The sequence below is a fragment of the Eleutherodactylus coqui genome, chromosome 4 (genome assembly GCF_035609145.1).
Source record: "Eleutherodactylus coqui strain aEleCoq1 chromosome 4, aEleCoq1.hap1, whole genome shotgun sequence".
Classification (NCBI taxonomy): Eukaryota; Metazoa; Chordata; class Amphibia; order Anura; family Eleutherodactylidae; genus Eleutherodactylus; species Eleutherodactylus coqui.
Window position 1 is genome coordinate 89,217,310 of NC_089840.1, and position 20,503 is coordinate 89,237,812.

Consider the following 20,503-nt stretch of genomic DNA (forward strand, 5'->3'; position numbering starts at 1 on the left):
TGCGATTTTACAGAGTTATTAAAATTTTTGTGTACCTTAGCGTCAGGATAACGCTAGTTACCTTTAATTTTCAAGGGATCAGGCACAAAAACTGAATTTTTTCAAATTAGCATGAATATAATGGCAATGTTGTCCACTTATCTCTTCAACCCTACCTACAAGCACCTTTCTCCAGACCTTGCCCGTAGGGTACTTTTACACAGCCCGTCTATCAGTCGAAAAATCGCTCAAATGAGCGATTCCCAGTGTCAGTCATCCCATGTAAAGGCAGGACCTGACAGGGTAGTGAGTAAGAAATCATTAATTATTCACTTTGTTTCCGCTCACTGAAATGAAGTGACCAATGAATGACTTCTCACTCAACATACACAGATAGTCATTTATTAATGAATGACTGCCTGTTCACAGTGAATGGAGGCGGTTGGCTGGAAGAGATCTCCAGCACGCTCCACCTACATTCACTGGACGACTATCGCTCCTGTTGGAAAGCTCTGTGTAAATTCACCTTTACCCATGGAGTGTATTGAGGTGGGAGACAATGGAATGTAAGATCATACTAATCGTAGCTTTACACGGGCTGCTCGAAAGAGCGATTATGGGCAACTATTGTCCCGTGTAAGCACCGGACCCAACAGGGCAAATGGGCAAGAATGGCTTGGTTTGTAGTTCACCTAAAACCCAATCGAGTATCAACCTGTGTAAATAGGCAGCTGTTCATCTGTGAATGACTACCTGTTTACTCTGAATGGAGGTGGTCAGTCGAAAGAGATCTCTGTTGTTCTCCACTTCCATTCAGTGAGCAATTATTGCTCCTGTGTGAAAGGAGGTTGCCAGGCAATTAACCGCTCGACAGTCATCTTGTGTAAAACTACTCCTATACTAACAATCTCCCATGATTCATTCAAGTGTACTTGTTGCGCTCACAAAGAAGGAGGTAGCCATTTTGCAAAGTAAACAAATTTTGTTTTGAGCCAAGTGACCAATGTGAGGTTCTTTGTGTTCATTTTATTTTTAACAAAAAAAGTACTGGTTAACTACTACCAAAGTCGTACCCAATGTTTTCATGAAGATGGATCCAAAAGTATGTAGACACCTCTCCTAATTAGTGCATTCACATTTTTCGGCCACACTCATTACTAACAGGTGATTAAAATCATGGACACAGTCATAGAATTTCCGTAGACAAACAAAAAGCTCCATGACTTTAGATGTGGCACTGCCATAGGATGCCAACTTTGTTTGTGAAATGCAGGAACTGCTATATCTGCCCCAGCCAACTGCAATTATTAATGTGAATTGTATGAAATGCTACACCATGCCAACTCATGTATGGGAATAAAAATCACTTATCCTCCATTGCATCACCCACTACACAGTTCGAAATTGACTCTGGAAGTGCCATCAACACAAGAACTGTGCATTGGTAGCTTCATAAATGGTCAAGCAGCTGCATACACACCTCAAGTCACTATGTGCAATGCCAGTGTCGGCTGGAGTGGTGTAAACCATGTTGCTTCTGGACTGAAGAGCAGAGAAAATGTGTTCTCTGTAGTGATGAATCACATCTGACAGGATGATGAATGAATCTGGATTTGGCTGACGCCCAGAGAATGCTACTTCCCTGATTGCATAGTGTTTACTGTAATATTTGGTAGAGGAGGACTAATGGTCTGGGGCTGTGTTTTGGGGTTTGTCCCCAGTGGAGGATCATGTCAATACTACAGTATACATGGATATGTTACACAGTTGTCGCTTACAGTTTCCTTTTCCAGCAGGACTCACTGTGCCCCGTCCACAAAATTAGCTCCATAAAGACATGGTATGATGCATTTGGCATGGAGGAACTTGAGTGGCCTGCACAGAGCATTGATTTCAACCCCATCAAGTACCTTTCGGATAAATTGCAATGTCGATTGTGATCTAGGCCTTCTCACTTATCATCAGTATCTGATCCCAACAAATGCTCTTTTGGCTGAATGGGCACAAAATCCTACAGGTGCACTCTAAAAATCTTGCAAAAAGCCTTCCCAGAAGAGTCTAAGCTATTATAGCCAAAAAGGGGGCTACATTCCATAGTAATGCCCATGGTTTTAGAAGGTGATTTCCAATAAGCTCATGTAGATGTGCTGCTGATCAGGTGTCCACATACTTTTGGTCATTGTGGAATTGTATGGCCTTCCCCCTTCCTCCGGTTTCCCATCCAATGTAAAATTACCCATTACTTAGTACGAAGAGGACAATTTCCATGGATGTTGTAGGCTTTGAAGGCAATCATCATACTTGGCCAATAAGTTATTATGACATAAAGTGATGGAAAAGTGCTTATGAGAATATATCCACCTTAATGGGTAATTCAATATGGCTGTTTTATATTGTATGATTTAAAGACTATCGCATATTCCTCTTAGGTTCAATGTACAAAAATGATGACCTAAAAACAAGATGGGATCAATGTTACTGAGGCTAAAACATTATGGTTTCTATGAGCAGTACCACATCGTTATAACAGTTTTCAGAAAAAGTGACTGATTGGTCCCACCGTGATATGTAGTGTCTGATACATTCTGCAGTAATATCTTCTGAAACAGGAAATCATTTATTGGGTTAAATACAGCTTCAGATAGAACAGAAAAAAATAATTTCTGAATATCATATGCTGTAAATATATCCTATTTGGTGCCCAATACAGGCCTATATGCTAATAGTTTTGGCTGTTATCAATTACAATAAGCAGCAATTAAAGATTTATGTGCAAGATTGGCTCTAAAGATGCAAACAGCATTTCTAGATGTACTTTTAGCAAGGAGTCGGTTATTAATGAGTAGAAGGAGATTAAGTGGATGAAATGTGATTTCTTAGACCTGGATCTCATACCCTGCTCATAGACATGCAAGACGTATTCTCTTTGGGCGCTCTTTGTATGTCTAGCTACAAATACAGCGAAAATCTCAACAGAAATGAATGTATGAATGTACAAGTAGCTTCAACTATTATATTATTCTGAATTTTTGAGGATCATATGCTTTCACATATATGTATCCACCCATTTAACTGGGCAGGTGATAGTGGGAAGATACCTTTTTGCGCTTTTATATCTTTGTACGTTCCAAAGATGCAAAGATATTACGCTATGTTTACTTTCTAATATGTGATATGGTCTCATTCAGACAGATTAGTAGCCAGAGCGGATACTATCCCTTCTATGAAGGTTAGGGCTCATGCTGTGAGGGGAGCGACTCTATGGCGGTACACAGGGTCCTCCAAGCTCATTTCTATGGAGATATATAGGATCATGTGCAGCCATGTAATGCCTCTGTGCCGGAGCAAGGAGATATTCTCTCCTAAAAACAATGGACATTCCAATGGAACATGCCGTGATATTTAGTCAAATTTCAAAAGAATCTAACAATAAAAACCTCGGTATGAAATTGCATATATAAGGATGTACAATATGGCTCCCTACACTTATATAAGGTGCATTCAAGCTGTAAGGTCCCCTAATTTTTTTCTCTGGAATAGGAGCAGATAGAAACATGGGATGCATTGTAGAAGAAGCGGGCATTCTTTGAGGATGAGACAGAAGGCTGTTACACAAAACCCACTTGACAGTAGCTGCAATTAGAAGTGTTTTTAATACTTAAAATGGCGATGTTCACGTTCCAAGAACAATGTGTAATCATCCGATTTTTTTCACTTGCGTGGAATGACACCCATCAACGTTCATCGTTACTTGAGTGTAACATGCGGGGAAGGTGTCATGAACAAGAAAAATGTGTGTTCGTGGGTGCAACAGTTCAAAGAAGGCTGAATGTCATGTGAGTAGAAAACGAAGGTGCCTCGGCCACGCACCAGCCGGTCCAACAACATGATTGCGCGAATGGAGAAAGTGGTTATGAAGGACCGCCGTTTGACTACTGTGAAGCCGGCACTTCCGTAGTATCTGTGCGCACCATCCTATGTGAAAGCCTAAAGATGTGGAAAGTTTCCTCCATCTGGGTGCTGCAAATGTCCACCAACGATCACAAGGCTGCGCGTGTAGCAATGTGTCAGGCAATCATGACCAGTGATGATGACATGAATGGTGGTTTCATTCCGTCAGTTGTCACAATGGATGAGATGTGGATGAAAGACGCCCTCTGCAGTCGCAGGTTTTCCAGTTGAGCTGCTCTTGCAAAAGCGATTTTCAGTGGACCATACAGACCCCCTAAAGAAGCGTTTGCAGCAGCCATGCAATCATGGCGTCAACATGAGAAATGTGTATGTCAGAAGGGAGATTATATTGAGAAGTGACAACACTTTTAGCTTTCTGGGGTACAAAGTTTTTTTTAGAAAGAAATTAGGAGACCTTGGAACTTCAATGGATGTCGTATTACTACTCTGTACAATTGGAAGTTTGTATGGACCCATATGATGACCATGTGCATGAGATTGTGGTAACTTTATAGTTTTGGATGTCAAGTCTCTGCCTTGATACATGGAATGAACTCAGAAATGCTTTATCAGCATAGCTGTAATGGTGAGGGAAGCGAAGTTAGTTTTGACAGAAAATCAGTACATATTTCTAAGTGTTATACTGCAACACTGTGCACAGTGCTTTATCTATATTGATATTTGCTGTAGTCAGGTTACTCTTTCTTCAGCACCATAAAATGAACTGCAGTCTATCCCTTAGGTTTCTGACAGTTAGCACAATGTAGCATGCAGAAGATGCACAATGTTCCATTTTTGCTCCATCTTTATATTTTTTTAAACAGGAAAATGAATGACTCATTATTACTGGTCTATGATCTGTGCATGGTTTGCAGCCATGCGCAAGGTTCAAGTATACCAGGAACCACATGCCGATATTATACTAAATAATCGTGGTTACATTTCACATTTTCTCCTTGTAGTTTATTCTCTGCTCTAGTTGGTTTATAATCAAACAGCTTTGGCATTTAAATTCTCACCTAATTGGACAATATAGCCATTAATTAACTGCACAACGAACCTCCCAAACTAATGTGTCCTACAGTGGGGTCTGAGGTCACCTCTCTATAAAAATTTTTCCCACATTTTTAACCTGGTCCCCAGGAACATATACGATAAATATATATGTCCCAAAATGCTGCACTCAGTTTGAATCCTCAGATTAAACTTTTAAAATCAACCAAATCCGTTTTAACCCTTAAGAGGCCACTTAAGCGATAAGGGGTGCAGCCCCTGTGGTGGGAAAAGGCAGAACTGCATTTATTTTACAACGTGTCGTGTACAGGTTATTTTTCATCTTCATCTCCTTCACTCATGCTGCTGATAGACGCAGAAGCTGCACCTTTGGGTGATAATGGTGGCGAGGGCTTATTGAGCATCCATGGCAAGGTAGGTGAAGGAGAACGAGATGGAGAACGTTCTCGAGTGGGGCTGCTTGTAGGACTCTGCCTTGGAGACAGTGCTTGAAGCATCCTCCCACTCCTCTCCTGAAACATCTGCTTCTGGAAGAAAATGAACACTATTACTACAATACGTGAATTGGCGGATGAGTGGTTTTTTGTCACAAAAAAAGTGAAAACATAACATAAAAATATATATATAAATCAGCTCTGATGTCTATGCAAAGAAATGTATATTGTTACCTGTCTCTTAGAATAGTGCTTTGATTTTGTTGGAACATCAGAAGAGCTCCATTAAAGGAGTTTTTTTACAAATTCATTTTTTTAAATGAAAGCCAAATGAGTACAAATAATAAAAGAAACTGTACCTATCCGTCCTCAGCCCCAGCGATCTTCCGCTGCAGACCCACAATTCTCTCGGTCTCTATTGACAGCGGAAGTCTAGTGACCACTGCCTGCCAATTAGAGGCTGCAGCGTCACAGTTCTGAACTCCTGGCACTATGGCACCCAGGATGTGAGCGCTGATGCCAGGAGTGGTGGTGATGCGGCTTCTTATTGGCAAGCAGCAGTCACCTGACTACCGCTATGAACAGAGACTGAAAGAATGCCGGGGCTGCAGCACTGGATCTTTGGGGGTGAGGAAGTCTATGACTAGATAAAGGCTGCAAGACAGTCGAAACATTGTCTACTTGTGCACATTCAATAAAAATGGAGCACTCATTTATGTGAGTATTGTGCTTTTAATATCCCTGATGTGGCTCAAATATACAAAGGACTGACTTTTAAAAAATAAAATATCTTTGGAAACAAAATAATTTTCTGCTGCCATCTTCTGACAGTCATAACCTTTTTTATTTTTCTATCGACATAGTTGTGTCAGGGCTCGTTTTGTAGTTTCTATTGATACCGTTTTGAAGTACATGTGACTTTTTGATCGCTTTTTATTATATTTTTTCCTGAAAACTGTCTGACCCCCCAAAAAATGCAATTCAAAGGTTGTTTTTTTTCCTGACGTTCACCGTGCGGCATAAATAGTGCATTATTTTGATAGAACAGACTTTCATGGATGCAACGATACTAAATATATTTTGTTTTTTTTCTTATTTAGATTTTTTTAAATTATAAATATGGAAAAAGGTTTTTACTTTTATTGCCTATTTTTTTAATAAAAAAATTAAATAATCAAATTTTTTTTGTTTATTAAGTCTCCATAGGGGACAAGAACTTGTAATAGTCTGATAGCTACTTCAGTTTGATGTAATATAATAGTATTACATCATACCGCGATCTGACAGGCAATCTATAAACCCATGCCAAAGACAGTCTGCAATAGCCCTGGCAACTGAACGGCAACCCATCGTGGGGGCTGATTGGGACCCCCAAACTCCAGGCAGGGCACTTAAAGGGTTAACAGCTTCAATCAGTATGAGTGCTGATTGCAGTTATTGCCAGCGGGTGTTGGCTGTAAGAAACAGCCGGCACTCGTATTGTATGGAGTGGGAGTGACCCCCAATCTACCTCCATACAAACCTAAACACACAGGATATAATTGTACATCCTCTCTCGTTAAATATAGAAAACTAAACTGTGCTACTTTGTCTGTTAGGTCTCTCAATATATACACTCATTGACAAAAAAAATAATCAAGCCAGATAGAAATCTCGGATTGCTGGAAAGCTCAGCATGCGATTATGTGTCAGACTAATATGTAAGTGATTACGGTTGTGGTCTGACTAGACATAGGGTCTTACCAGCAGAGGCCATAAAAGTGCTTTTTCCCTATAAAAAGGCTCTCTGAGGATACTTTTGTGTGGTGAACTTCTTGCTGAGAGATCGTTGACTGCTAAACATGCCTCTACGACACACTCAAAGACATTTTGCCCAATTAAAAGGCTTTGAGGGGGGACACATCATTGGAGTGAAAGAAGGATGGTCGTTTTGACAAATTGCTTGCTATCTAGGCTGTTCTGACCAAGCTGTTAGAAGATGTTGGTGGTTACATAATGGCACACAGAGCCGGATGGCCCAGACTGACCACCAGTAGAGAGGATCATTTGATACGCTGACAAGCGTGATGAGATCTCCCACTTCCATCATTACAGAACCCTGTCTCTGCCAGGACCATTTCCAGGTGCTTAGCAGAATCTATTCTGCCATTAACACCCCAATATGGACACCTTTGTTTGTAGTGGTGATATGAATGAGAAACCTAGTCTGCTATGGACTGGAACCGTGTCATCTTTGGCGATGATTCCAGGTTCTATTTGGGAGACAACGTTGGTCGTGTTCAAGTATGGAGGCCTCATGGTGAGCACTTCAATCCTGCCTTTGCTGTGTAGCAACACACTACCCTAACTGCTAGCGTGATGGTCTGGGTGGCCATCGCATATAGCAGTCTTTCACCCCTGGTAGTGGTACAAGGGACAATGACAGCTCAGCGATATGTTCGGGACATCCTGCAGCCACATGTGTTCCTCTCATGGCGGCTTCCAAGAGGCATCTCCCAGCAGGATAATGCGTACTCACATACAGCAAGGGTTTCCCAGAAATGCCCTTGCAGGTTGCCACACTTCCTTGGACTGCCCAGTTGACAGATTTAGCGCAGATCAAACATTTATAGAAAGGGCTAGGATTAGAGATGAGCGAACATGTCCGTTACGGACACATCCGCACCCGGACACCGGCTTTGCCGAGCACTGCAGTGTTCGCGCGTAAGTGTCTGGGTGCCGCCGGGGGGCGGGGAGATGCGCGGCGGCGCGGGCGGCAGTAGCGGGGAACAGGGGGGAGCCCTCTCTCTCTCCCTCTCCCCCCCACTCCCCGCCGCACCCCCCCGCGCTGCCACGGCGGCCCCCGAACTTTTTCGCCCGAACACTGAAGTGTTCGCAAAGTTCGGTGTTCGGGCGAAAAAGGGGCGGAGCCGAACGTGTTCGCTCATCTCTAGCTAGGATGCCAGCATTGGAGCCTACATGTGTACAGGATCTAGAGGTCCAGTTGCAACATCTGTGGCTAAATGTGCATCAGGACACCATATGGAATTGCATGCCTCCATGCCTGACCATATCTCATCATGTATCCTGGCCCAAGGCGGCCCAACAGGGCACTAGAGCCTGCTTTGAATTGTAGCATTTTCCCCAGTAAACTTATTCCATCAGTCTAATATTATAATCACTTACATATATCGTCATTACATTCACACATATAAAGCTTCATTCGATTCCAACTCCTTCTTCTTGCTGCGTTATCTTATTTGTCAATTAGTGTGTATATATATATATATATATATATATATATATATATATATATATATACTTAGATAGTTTAATTTATTCTTATTTTCCAAATGTACATGTAAAATAAAACCTCTCTAATTACAGAAAAAAAAACTTGGAACCTTATTTATAACCATGAAAGACAAGGAAGTGTGAACGTACCCAGGCACCATCAGGACCAAACAATTCCAAGAAATTTCCAATAAACTCCCTTGACTTCTCCTCCCACTTCTGAATTAAATCGTGACTCTTTTCTTCCACTTTGTAGACAAATTCTTTGGATTTCTCTTCAACGTTTTTCACCTTTTCTTTCATTTTATCTACTTGGTTTTGAAATCTGTATTTTTTCTCCTGATTGAAAAAAAAAAAGAACAGCTCAAATTCTTGTAGAGATATCATTCAGCACCATACATAGAGAATAACTGGTGTATAATTAAAACTTGTGTAGTTTATAATGGACTGTAGTAGTAGCATGTTGCTGCTGTGGGATCCTTGGAGTCAATCCTGTTATTTAACATTGGGCAAGAAGAGCGGGAAGTCTGCAAGGTGCATAGTATCAACCGATGTCATAAAGTTTTGTAGCGCACAGTAACACATGCCAGTAATGGTTATTATTACCCATGGAGCTATAGTGTACAGAGCACCTTGGAAGTATGCTATGACACACCGGAGTGAAAGAAATTATCATCCTGGTATGTAAATAACACTAATGGTTCCTTCTGAGCAATTATGAAAATTTGCCAAAAGTGTCACTCTAAAGGGTACAGTACTGTGCAATAGTTTTAAGTGTCAAAAATGCTGTAAAGTAAGAATACTTCCAAAAATAGAAGTGTTAATAGTTTATTTTTGTCAATTAACAAAATGTAAAATGGATGTACAAAATCAAATCAATATTCAGCGTGACCGCACTTCGTCTTCAATACAGCATCAATTTTTCTAGGTATACTTGCACACAGTTTTTGAAGGAGCTCGGCAGGGAGGTTGTTCCAAACATCTTGAAGAACTAAGCACAGACCTTCTGTGGATGTTGACTTGGTCACATCCTTCTGTCTCTTCAAGTAATGCCAAACAGACTCAATGTTTAGATCAGGGCTCTGTGGGGCCATATCATCACTTCCAGGACTCCCTGTTCTTCTTTACGCTAACGATAGTCCTTAACGACATTGGCTCTAAATTTATTCTGCACCAGGACAACTAACCCAAACATACAACCACTCAGATGCCTCCTTGATGGTATTGCATGATGAATAAGTATCTGCCTGTATTTTTTAGCATTGAGGACACTAATATCCTGACCAAACCTCCAACTCCATTTGCTGCAGTGCAGCCCAAAACATGCAAGACACCTCCATCATGCTTCACTGTTGCCTGCAGACAAGCATTATTGTACCGCTGTCCAGCCCTTTGGGAACAAACTGCCTTCTGTTACATCCAAATATTTCATATTTTGGCAATCCAGAGCACCTGCTGCCATTTTTCCGCACCGCAGGTACTATGTTTTTGTGCATAGCTGAATTGCTTGGCCTTGTTTCTACATCAAAGGTATGGCTTTTTGGTCGTAATTCTTCCATGAAGACCACTTCTGGCCAGATTTCTCCAAACAGTAGATGGATATACCTGGGTCCCACTGGTTTCTGCTAGTTTTCAGTTGCTGGCACTGCTGGATATCTTTCAATTTTGAAGGGAAGTAAGCATGATGTGTCTTTTATCTGCTGCACTAACTTTCCTTGGTCGATCACTGCGTCTATGATCCTCAAAGTTGCGTATTTCTTTCTGATTCTTCAAAAGAGCTGGAACAGCACATCTTGAAACCCCAGTCTGCTTTGAAATCTATGTCTAGGAGAGACTTTGTTCATGTAGTATAACTACCTTGAGTCCTGTTCCTGTGCTCAATCTTACCATGGTTTACAACCTGTGACATGAAACTGTCTTCCACAACCTCACTTTTGTAGCAGAGTTTGGCTGTTCCTCACCCAGTTTTAAACCTCCTACAAAGCTGTCTCTGTTTAAGTTAATGACTGCATTTCAACCTACATATGAAAATGATGATGATTATCACCTGTTTGGTATAATTGGTTAATCATACACCTGATTATAATCCTACAAAATCCCTGACCTTGTGCAAGTGTACCTAGAAGGCAAACGGCAGACACACCAAATTTTAATTTGATTTAGATTTGTCTTTTGTTCATGACACTTTTGTACAGTACCATATGTTCCCACATGGGATGTGTGCTGCATATTTCTGCCACTCATGTGCGTGTGGGTACGCATTATATTAGAGTACTGACCAGCTGGCGGAGATTTCATGAAATCTCATCTACACACTGTGAAAAAAATTAGTAACGTAAGTAGACCTGTCGTGTGGATTTTAAATAAGCATCACGTCAATTTTTGCTGTGCATTTTCACATCAGATTTCACCACTTCAAATGAGCAGGAGAAATCTGCAGTGAATCCATGGCAAATCTGTATGTGTCACAGAATCGTGGCTCACTCAGACGGGTGTATGTTTCATGCATGTAATACATGGTGCTAAAAGTACATTGATTTCTATTGGGCCACTCACACTTCAGTTTTTTTTCTCGCGCGTAATACACAATGCCCCACACACCAGTTTATTTTAAGGCACTTATTAAGTGCATGAAAAAAAATGCAGCATGTCCTATTTTGGTGCAACATACTCACCAAAATAGGCTAGGGAGATTTAACATACAAAGTAAATACACATGTAGATGAGTATTAGTTGTGTATTGTGTATTTTACGCCCGTGTGAGTGAGCCCTTACTGCGAATTTTCCACTGCAGACAATACAGCCCATGTACACATACCCCAACCAAGTTTTTGCACAGTTTTCACATGTTTATTATTCTCTAAAATTTTAATAAATGCTGCTCCTTCCGCTATGACAAAATTATTTCCCACTCTACATCTATCCTATAAGTTTGTCCACACTGACAAGATTTCCATCATAAGTTCTGGTATATTTGCACTAAGAGTAACAAAGTCTGCATCACTATTATTGCTGTCCAAGTTACTGCAACCCTGATGGAAAACTGATGAACCCATTATATGTCAGAGGGGTCTATCAGGATCTATTAGGACCTTGAAAACTAAACCAGCATAGTTTGCATGGCTCCAGTATAAAATGGAAGCCACAACGCTGATGTGAATAGAATCTAACACTGTTACATAGGAAACAAACACATAACTGGACCAGGGCTAAAACAATAGTGATTTGCAGACAAAAAGAACCCACAAACCAATTTGCAACATAAATTTTCCCTGTATTTTTTCTTTGATTGCCATATACATATACACTCTTTGTAAAAAAAAAAAAATGAAGCCCTAAAAGTGGTTCCAACCTTGGCCTATAAAAAGGCTTTTGGAGGCTCCTTGTGTGTAGTGACCTCTTTTTCCACTTGTGTAGAACTTGTTGACCACTAGATGCCTCTACGATGCAATCCAAGAGATTTGGACCAGTTAACAGAGTTTGAGAGCACATTATTGCTAACACCTGGGCCTCTTCTGACGAGATTGTTAGGAGTTGTTGGGACCAGTGGATGTGTGAGGGCACACAAGGTGACCGGGCTCAAGACGTCCTCAACAGACCACCAGTGGAGAGAATCGTCTGATCGTGCAACAAACACAAGCAGCTCCAACTATTTCATTGTCCGTCATCCAGAGACAGGTGGTGCCATCGTTACAGGCCTTTGTGTCTATCAGAACAATTTCCAGGCACTTAGCTGAAGGACATTTAGTTTCACTGCTAGAAGTTCAGTTTCAGCAAATGTGGGCCGATATGCCGCAGGATACCATATAGAACATGTATGCCTCTATGCCTGCCCGTATGAAATCTTGCATCCAAGGTAGAGGCGGCCCCACAGGGTACTAGAGCCTCCCTTGAGTGTTCGGTTTTCCGAAATAAATTGTTCCTTTGCTCTGATATTGTAATCACTTACTTATATCAACATTACAATCACACAGAGAAAGTTTAATTTGATTCCAACAACTTCTAGGTGTTCGATTTTTTTTTTTGGACAATGAGTATATATGCAATGCATTTCATATTTATTATTTAGCACTCTGGAAAATATCACCATATATACATTACAGAAAGCATATGATATAGTGGACATATGATATAGTGATCATGTGTCTCGTCAGATGACACCAGGTTATATGATGTCATTAGTAACTAACATTAGTGTTCTCACAGGGATTTTTAACATTAAAACATTATTATCTGGAGTAAGAAATGAATCCTGGTATTACAAGTGGAATTCATTTAGGTTTAAGAGGGGATTATAGGTTTAATCCCCCTATAATCCATCAAACTGTTGTAATCATTTATGATTTAAAATGAAAATGGAGATTTCTATCCAATGTTGTACACAAACTCCACACTCTACATTGTACAGACACAGCAAATTAAATGGGAGCACTGGTTTTAAACACTGTGTTTAACAAAAAGGGAAGAAAAAAAAGTTGCCGCTATGGGAACCGGTGTTGTCAGCAGTCTTTATACTTACATTTATAAAACTAACATTTAGCTCTTTTGCAGTGTATCCCCTCTGGAGATTGCGTCTGGCATAAACATCATAATCACGGACGATTCTAGTGATTATGTCTGACGTTGAGATACCTTCTGTCCTCTGTGTTGGTACAAACATGCCTGTCACAGAGAGGAAAGGTGCGCTGGATGATAGGATTTTATTTGAAACATGCATTATCTACCAATCTCATGGATGTCATCTCTATCTCATACAACCTTTACTATTAATTCCTCGCAACAAATATTGCTTTAAATGGTTTATAAAGTGAATATGAGGGGTTAATGTGAATTTGAACTCTTTTTAAAAATATACAATATCTATAGAGAATAAATGAATGAATGAAAGAGAATGAATTATCACTTATTTGCAAAGTTGCAGATTGGTATTAATTTTGGGTGGCAGCAAGATATAAGTTTGCAATTTCATGGATAATACATTCTATCATTTCTTTACAGATACTGTATGGTATATAAACAGAAGTATAATGTTGGAAGAATACCAGTAATTATGACTAATGCTACAGATTAATACAGAGGGCATACGGAGGGCATGTTACAGTATAGCACCTCACCCACTATACCTATTCATACCACCATGCATTACTTAACAGTCACTATACACCGATCATCTGTAACATTAAATCCACTGTCAGATGACATGAATAACATTGATTATGTATTTAATGGACCGGGCAAGTGGTGGGATATATGAGGCAGAAAGCGAATAGTCAGTTCTTGGAGATGGTGTATTGGAAATAGGAAAAGTGATGTTGACAAGGACCGACTTCTGAAGGGTAAGTGCTAGCCAACTCTTTACAGAGTGCAGTGGCCAGGCCAGTCAGAACAGAATATAGTAGTGCCAGATATCAAGCACTTCGCCCCCCCAAGTGATGTTGTAGAGGGAGGTCCCACTGCCAAAAAGGTCTTGAAACTTACTAGGGTCCCTATATAGTAAATTGTGAGCTGCGTCACAAAAAAGAGGAGAGAAGATTAGAGGTGCTGAAAGCCAGCGTGAAGAGCAGCTGCTGTGGAAAGGAGCTGCAGCTGAAAATGCAGGGACAGTGGGAGCAGAGGATATTAGAGGCTGCAGTATTGTGTGTCCCTGAAATGTGGGAGAGTACTAGCCTGTGTGTGAGAGCGGAGAATGACTAGCTGTGTCCAGCAGGTGAGACACTGAGGACTTCAGCTGATACAGTAATTGTGGAGAGACTTCTTTTAGATGCAGCACCAATTACAGAGATTAATGACCAACTACCTGACACCACAACCGAGAGCAAAGGATCAGACTGATTCCCGGGATCAAAGGATTAAACAGTACCAGAAGTAAAGCGTGAAGTTTCATTTTCTAGAGTCGTAAGTGAGGCCAGCCTCTTTAAAAACCTACTTTCAGAGTAGTGGGCCCTGTATTAAGGTAGCAAGATTAATGCTAGCTATGTGGGAGATTCGTGAGACAAGTAAGGCTTGAACAAGTGTTAACAGACTATGACTAAGGTTCCCTATTTCCTAAGGCAAGTCAGGAAAGTTTGGGATAACACTATTGGAGTTACCACATATTACAACAGAGGTTTGTGGCGTGTGACATGATTGTCATCATTCGTGAACTTTGTACGTTCAGCTGAAATGGACTGGTGTAATATTCTGTATTAAAGTGTTAATTGTTTTATCGTAGCTGTGTGAACCTAACACAGCACTTGTTCTACTCTTTAATATGCATAGCATAATTGTTATTAGACTTAGGTGTAGTTAGGAATAGTTGCAGTACCATATCGGTTTATTCGTTCCTGAACTGTTTTTAATTTTGCAAAACCCTATTTCCTTACACATATCAGAATAAACTGCAAATGCTACATATTTTACACAATAGCCAAAATACAGATGTAATTCCAACAAGGTGCCTATATATAAATAAATAGCAAGAGGACATATAGCCTTTATATAATGTGGCATCCAGTATCATACCAGAAATGAGTTCAGCTCACACCCAGTCAAAAAAGCAAAATGCTAGTGTCACATCTGCCGGGCGCACCTCGCTACAGCACGGACGCAGGAGGACTTTCACACAGAACGCAAAAAGAATACACCAATACAATGCTGGACAGTGAACACCACTCCATGAACAATCAGATGGAGAAGACTAGAGATGAGCGAGCACCAAAATGCTCGGGTGCTCGTTACTCGGGACGAAAATTTCGCGATGCTCGAGGGTTCGTTTCGAATAACGAACCCCTTTGAAGTCAATGGGTGACCCGAGCATTTTTGTATATCGCCGATGCTCGCTAAGGTTTCCATTTGTGAAAATCTGGGCAATTCAAGAAAGTGATGGGAACGACACTGCAACGGATAGGGCAGGCGAGGGGCTACATGTTGGGCTGCATCTCAAGTTCCCAGGTCCCACTATTAAGCCACAATAGCAGAAAGAGTGGGCCCCCCCTCCCAACAATTTTTACTTCTGAAAAGCCCTCATTAGCAATGCATACCTTAGCTAAGCACCACACTACCTCCAACAAAGCACAATCACTGCCTGCGTGACACTCCGCTGCCACTTCTCCTGGGTTACATGCTGCCCAACCCCCCCCTTCCCGCACGACCCAGTGTCCACAGCACACACCAAAGTGTCCCTGCGCAGCCCTCATGCCACACCACCCTCATGTCTATTTATAAGTGCGTCTGCCATGAGGAGGAACCGCAGGCACACAATGCAGAGGGTTGGCACGGCTAGGCAGCGACCCTCTTTAAAAGGGGCGGGGCGATAGCCCACAATGCTGTACAGAAGCAATGAGAAATCCAATCCTGTGCCACCTCCATCAGGAGCTGCACACGTGGGCATAGCAATGGGGAACCTATGTGCCACACACTATTCATTCTGTCAAGGTGTCTGCATGCCCCAGTCAGACTGCGGTTTTTTATAAATAGTCACAGGCAGGTACAACTCCGCAATGGGAATTCCGTGTGCACCCACAGCATGGGTGGCTCCTGGAACCCACCGGCGGTACATAAATATATCCCATTGCAGTGCCCAGCACAGCTGATGTAATGTCATGTTAAATGCAGGTGGGCTTCGGCCCACACTGCATGCCCCAGTCAGACTGGGGTTCTTTAGAAGTAGACACATGCAGTTACAACTCCTTGTGGACCCACAGCATGGGTGGCTCCCTGGAACCCACCAGCTGTACATAAATATATCCCATTGCATTGCCCATCACAGCTGAGGTAATCTCATGTTAAATGCAGGTGGGCTTCGGCCCACACTGCATGCCCCAGTCAGACTGGGGTTCTTTAGAAGTGGACACATGCAGTTACAACTCCGTGTGGACCGACAGCATGGGTGGGTGCCAGGAAGCCACCGGCGGTACATAAATATATCCCATTGCATTGCCCATCACAGCTGAGGTAACGTCCGATTAAATGCAGGTGGCCTTCGGCCCACACTGCATGCCCCAGTCTGACCGGGGTTTTTAATACATAGACACTGGCAGGTACAAATCCCTAATGTGAAGTCCCTGTGGACACACAGCATGGGTGGCTCCCTGGAACCCACCGGCGGTACATAAATATATCCCATTGCAGTGCCCATCACAGCTGAGGTAATGTCATGTTTAATGCAGGTGGGCTTCGGCCCACACTGCATGCCCCAGTCAGACTGGGGTTCTTTAGAAGTGGACACATGCAGTTACAACTCCGTGTGGACCGACAGCATGGGTGGGTGCCAGGAAGCCACCGGCGGTACATATATATATCCCATTGCATTGCCCTGCACAGCTGAGGTAACGTCAGATAAAATACAGGTGGGCTTCGGCCCACACTGCATGCCCCCGTCAGACTGGGGTTCTTTAGAAGTGGACACATGCAGTTACAACTCCGTGTGGACCGACAGCACGGGTGGATGCCAGGAAGCCACCGGCGGTACATAAATATATCCCATTGCATTGCCCTGCACAGCTGAGGTAACGTCAGATAAAATACAGGTGGGCTTCAGCCCACACTGCATGCCCCAGTCAGACCGGGGTTTTTAATACATAGACACAGGCAGGTACAACTCCCTAATGTGAGGTCCGTGTGGACCGACAGCATGGGTGGCTCCCTGGAACCCACTGGCGGTACAAAAATATATCCCATTGCAGTGCCCTGGACAGCAGAGCTAACGTCTGATTAAATACAGGTGGGCTTCGGCCCAAACTGCATGCCCCAGTCAGGCTCGAGTTTTTTATAAGTATACACAGGCATGTACATCTCCCTAATGGGAAGTCCATGTGGACCGACAGCATGGGTGGGTCCCAGGAAGCCACCGGCGGTACATAAATATATCCCATTGCAGTGCCCAGCACAGCTGATGTAACGTCAGCTTTAATGCAGGTGGGCAAAAAATTAATTGGATTACACTGTAGGCGAGGGCCCCAAAAAATTGGTGTACCAACAGTACTAATGTACCTCAGAAAAATTGCCCATGCCCAACCAAGAGGGCAGGTGAAACCCATTAATCGCTTTGGTTAATGTGGCTTAATTTGTAACTAGGCCTGGAGGCACCCCACTTAAAATAAAAATTGGTTCAGGTGCAAGTTTCAACGCTTTAATGAGCATTGAAACGTATAAAAATTGTTTACAAAAATTATATGACTGAGCCTTGTGGGCCTAAGAAAAATTGCCCGTTCGGCGTGATTACGTGAGGTTTCAGGAGGAGGAGCAGGAGGAGGAGGATGAATAGAATACACAGATTGATGAAGCTAAAAGGTCCCTGTTTTTGATGGTGATAGAGAACGATGCTTCCATCCGTGGGTGCAGCCTACGTATTGTTTAGGTATCGCTGCTGTCCGCTGGTGGAGAAGAGAAGTCTGGGGAAATCCAGGCTTTGTTCATCCTTATGAGTGTAAGCCTGTCGGCACTGTCGGTTGACAGGCGGGTACGCTTATCCGTGATGATTCCCCCAGCCGCACTAAACACCCTCTCTGACAAGACGCTAGCCGCAGGACAAGCAAGCACCTCCAGGGCATACAGCGTGAGTTCAGGCCACGTGTCCAGCTTCGACACCCAGTAGTTGTAGGGGGCAGAGGCGTCACGGAGGACGGTCGTGCGATCGGCTACGTATTCCCTCACCATCCTTTTACAGTGCTCCCGCCGACTCAGCCTTGACTGGGAAGCGGTGACACAGTCTTCCTGGGGAGCCATAAAGCTGTCAAGGGCCTTAGAGAGTGTTCCCCTGTCTGTGCTGTACATGCTGCCTGATCTCCGCGCCTCCCCTGCTACCTGCCCCTCGGAACTGCGCCTTCGGCCACTAGCGCTGTCGGATGGGAATTTTACCATCAGTTTGTCCACCAGGGTCCTGTGGTATAGCATCACTCTCGAACCCCTCTCCTCTTCGGGTATGAGAGTGGAAAGGTTCTCCTTATACCGTGGGTCGAGCAGTGTGTACACCCAGTAATCTGTAGTGGCCAGAATGCGTGTAACGTGAGGGTCACGAGAAAGGCATCCTAACATGAAGTCAGCCATGTGTGCCAGGGTACCTGTATGCAACACATGGCTGTCCTCACTAGGAAGATCACTTTCAGGATCCTCCTCCTCCTCCTCCTCAGGCCATACACGCTGAAAGGATGACAGGCAAGCAGCATGTGTACCCTCAGCAGTGGGCCAAGCTGTCTCTTCCCCCTCCTCCTCATCCTCCTCATGCTCCTCCTCCTCCTCCTCCTCAACATGCTGAGATATAGACAGGAGGGTGCTCTGACTATCCAGCGACATACTGTCTTCCCCCGGCTCTGTTTCCGAGTGCAAAGCGTCTGCCTTTATGCTTTGCAGGGAATTTCTCAAGAGGCATAGCAGAGGAATGGTGACGCTAATGATTGCAGCATCGCCGCTCACCATCTGGGTAGACTCCTCAAAGTTTCCAAGGACCTGGCAGATGTCTGCCAACCAGGCCCACTCTTCTGTAAAGAATTGAGGAGGCTGACTCCCACTGCGCCGCCCATGTTGGAGTTGGTATTCCACTATAGCTCTACGCTGCTCATAGAGCCTGGCCAACATGTGGAGCGTAGAGTTCCACCGTGTGGGCACGTCGCACAGCAGTCGGTGCACTGGCAGATGAAACCGATGTTGCAGGGTGCGCAGGGTGGCAGCGTCCGTGTGGGACTTGCGGAAATGTGCGCAGAGCCGGCGCACCTTTCCGAGCAGGTCTGACAAGCGTGGGTAGCTTTTCAGAAAGCGCTGAACCACCAAATTAAAGACGTGGGCCAGGCATGGCACGTGCGTGAGGCTGCCGAGCCGCCACCAGGTTACGGCCGTTGTCACACACGACCATGCCCGGTTGGAGGCTCAGCGGCGCAAGCCAGCAGTCGGTCTGCTCTGTCAGACCCTGCAGCAGTTCGTGGGCCGTGTGCCTCTTCTCTCCTAAGCTGAGTAGTTTCAGCACGGCCTGCTGACGCTTGCCCACTGCTGTGCTGCCGTGCCGCTCGACACCGACTGCTGGCGACGTGCTGCTGCTGACACATCTTGATTGCGAGACAGAGGTTGCGTAGGAGGAGGAGGGTGGTTTAGTGGAGGAAGCATACACTGCCGCTGCAGATACCACCACCGAGCTGGGGCCCGCAATTCTGGGGGTGGGTAGGACGTGAGCGGTCCCAGGCTCTGACTCTGTCCCAGCCTCCACTAAATTCACCCAATGTGCCGTCAGGGAGATATAGTGGCCCTGCCCGCCTGTGCTTGTCTACGTGTCCGTTGTCAAGTGGACCTTGGCAGTAACCGCGTTGATGAGGGCGCGTACAATGTTGCGGGAGACGTGGTCGTGCAGGGCTGGTACGGCACATCGGGAAAAGTAGTGGCGACTGGGAACTGAGTAGCGCGGGGCCGCCGCCGCCATCATACCTTTGAAAGCCTCCGTTTCCACAACCCTATACGGCAGCATCTCCAGGCTGATAAATTTGGCTATGTGCACGTTTAACGCTTGAGTGTGCGGGTGCGTGGCGGCGTACTTGCGCTTGCGCTCCAACACTTGCGCTAGCGACGGCTGGACGGTGCGCTGAGAGACATTGGTGGATGGGGCCGAGGACAGCGGAGGTGAGAGTGTGGGTGCAGGCCAGGAGACGGTAGTGCCTGTGTCCTGAGAGGGGGGTTGAATCTCAGTGGCAGGTTGGGGCACAGGGGGAGAGGCAGCGGTGCAAACCGGAGGCGGTGAACAGCCTTCGTCCCACCTTGTGGGGTGCTTGGCCATCATATGTCTGCGCGTGCTGGTGGTGGTGAGACTGGTGGTGGTGGCTCCCCGGCTGATCTTGGCGCGACAAAGGTTGCACACCACTGTTCGTCGGTCGTCTGCACTCTCAGTGAAA

The 20,503-nt window shown here is 44.1% G+C and overlaps 1 protein-coding gene across 2 annotated transcripts in view; it reads right to left on the reverse strand.

The window, feature by feature from the left end:
- Positions 1–2,677: 2,677 nt before the first annotated feature.
- Positions 2,678–20,503, reverse strand: part of PCYT1B (phosphate cytidylyltransferase 1B, choline) — an 86,807-nt gene continuing 68,981 nt past the window's right edge. For both annotated transcript variants that reach the window (XM_066599855.1, XM_066599856.1), the window contains exons 6-8: positions 13,171–13,313; positions 8,802–8,990; positions 2,678–5,471 (exon numbers count right to left, since the gene is read on the reverse strand). In XM_066599855.1, coding sequence (XP_066455952.1) covers positions 5,256–5,471; positions 8,802–8,990; positions 13,171–13,313 — 548 coding nt within the window. In that variant the 3' untranslated portion in view covers positions 2,678–5,255. The remainder of the gene's footprint in view (positions 5,472–8,801; positions 8,991–13,170; positions 13,314–20,503) is intronic.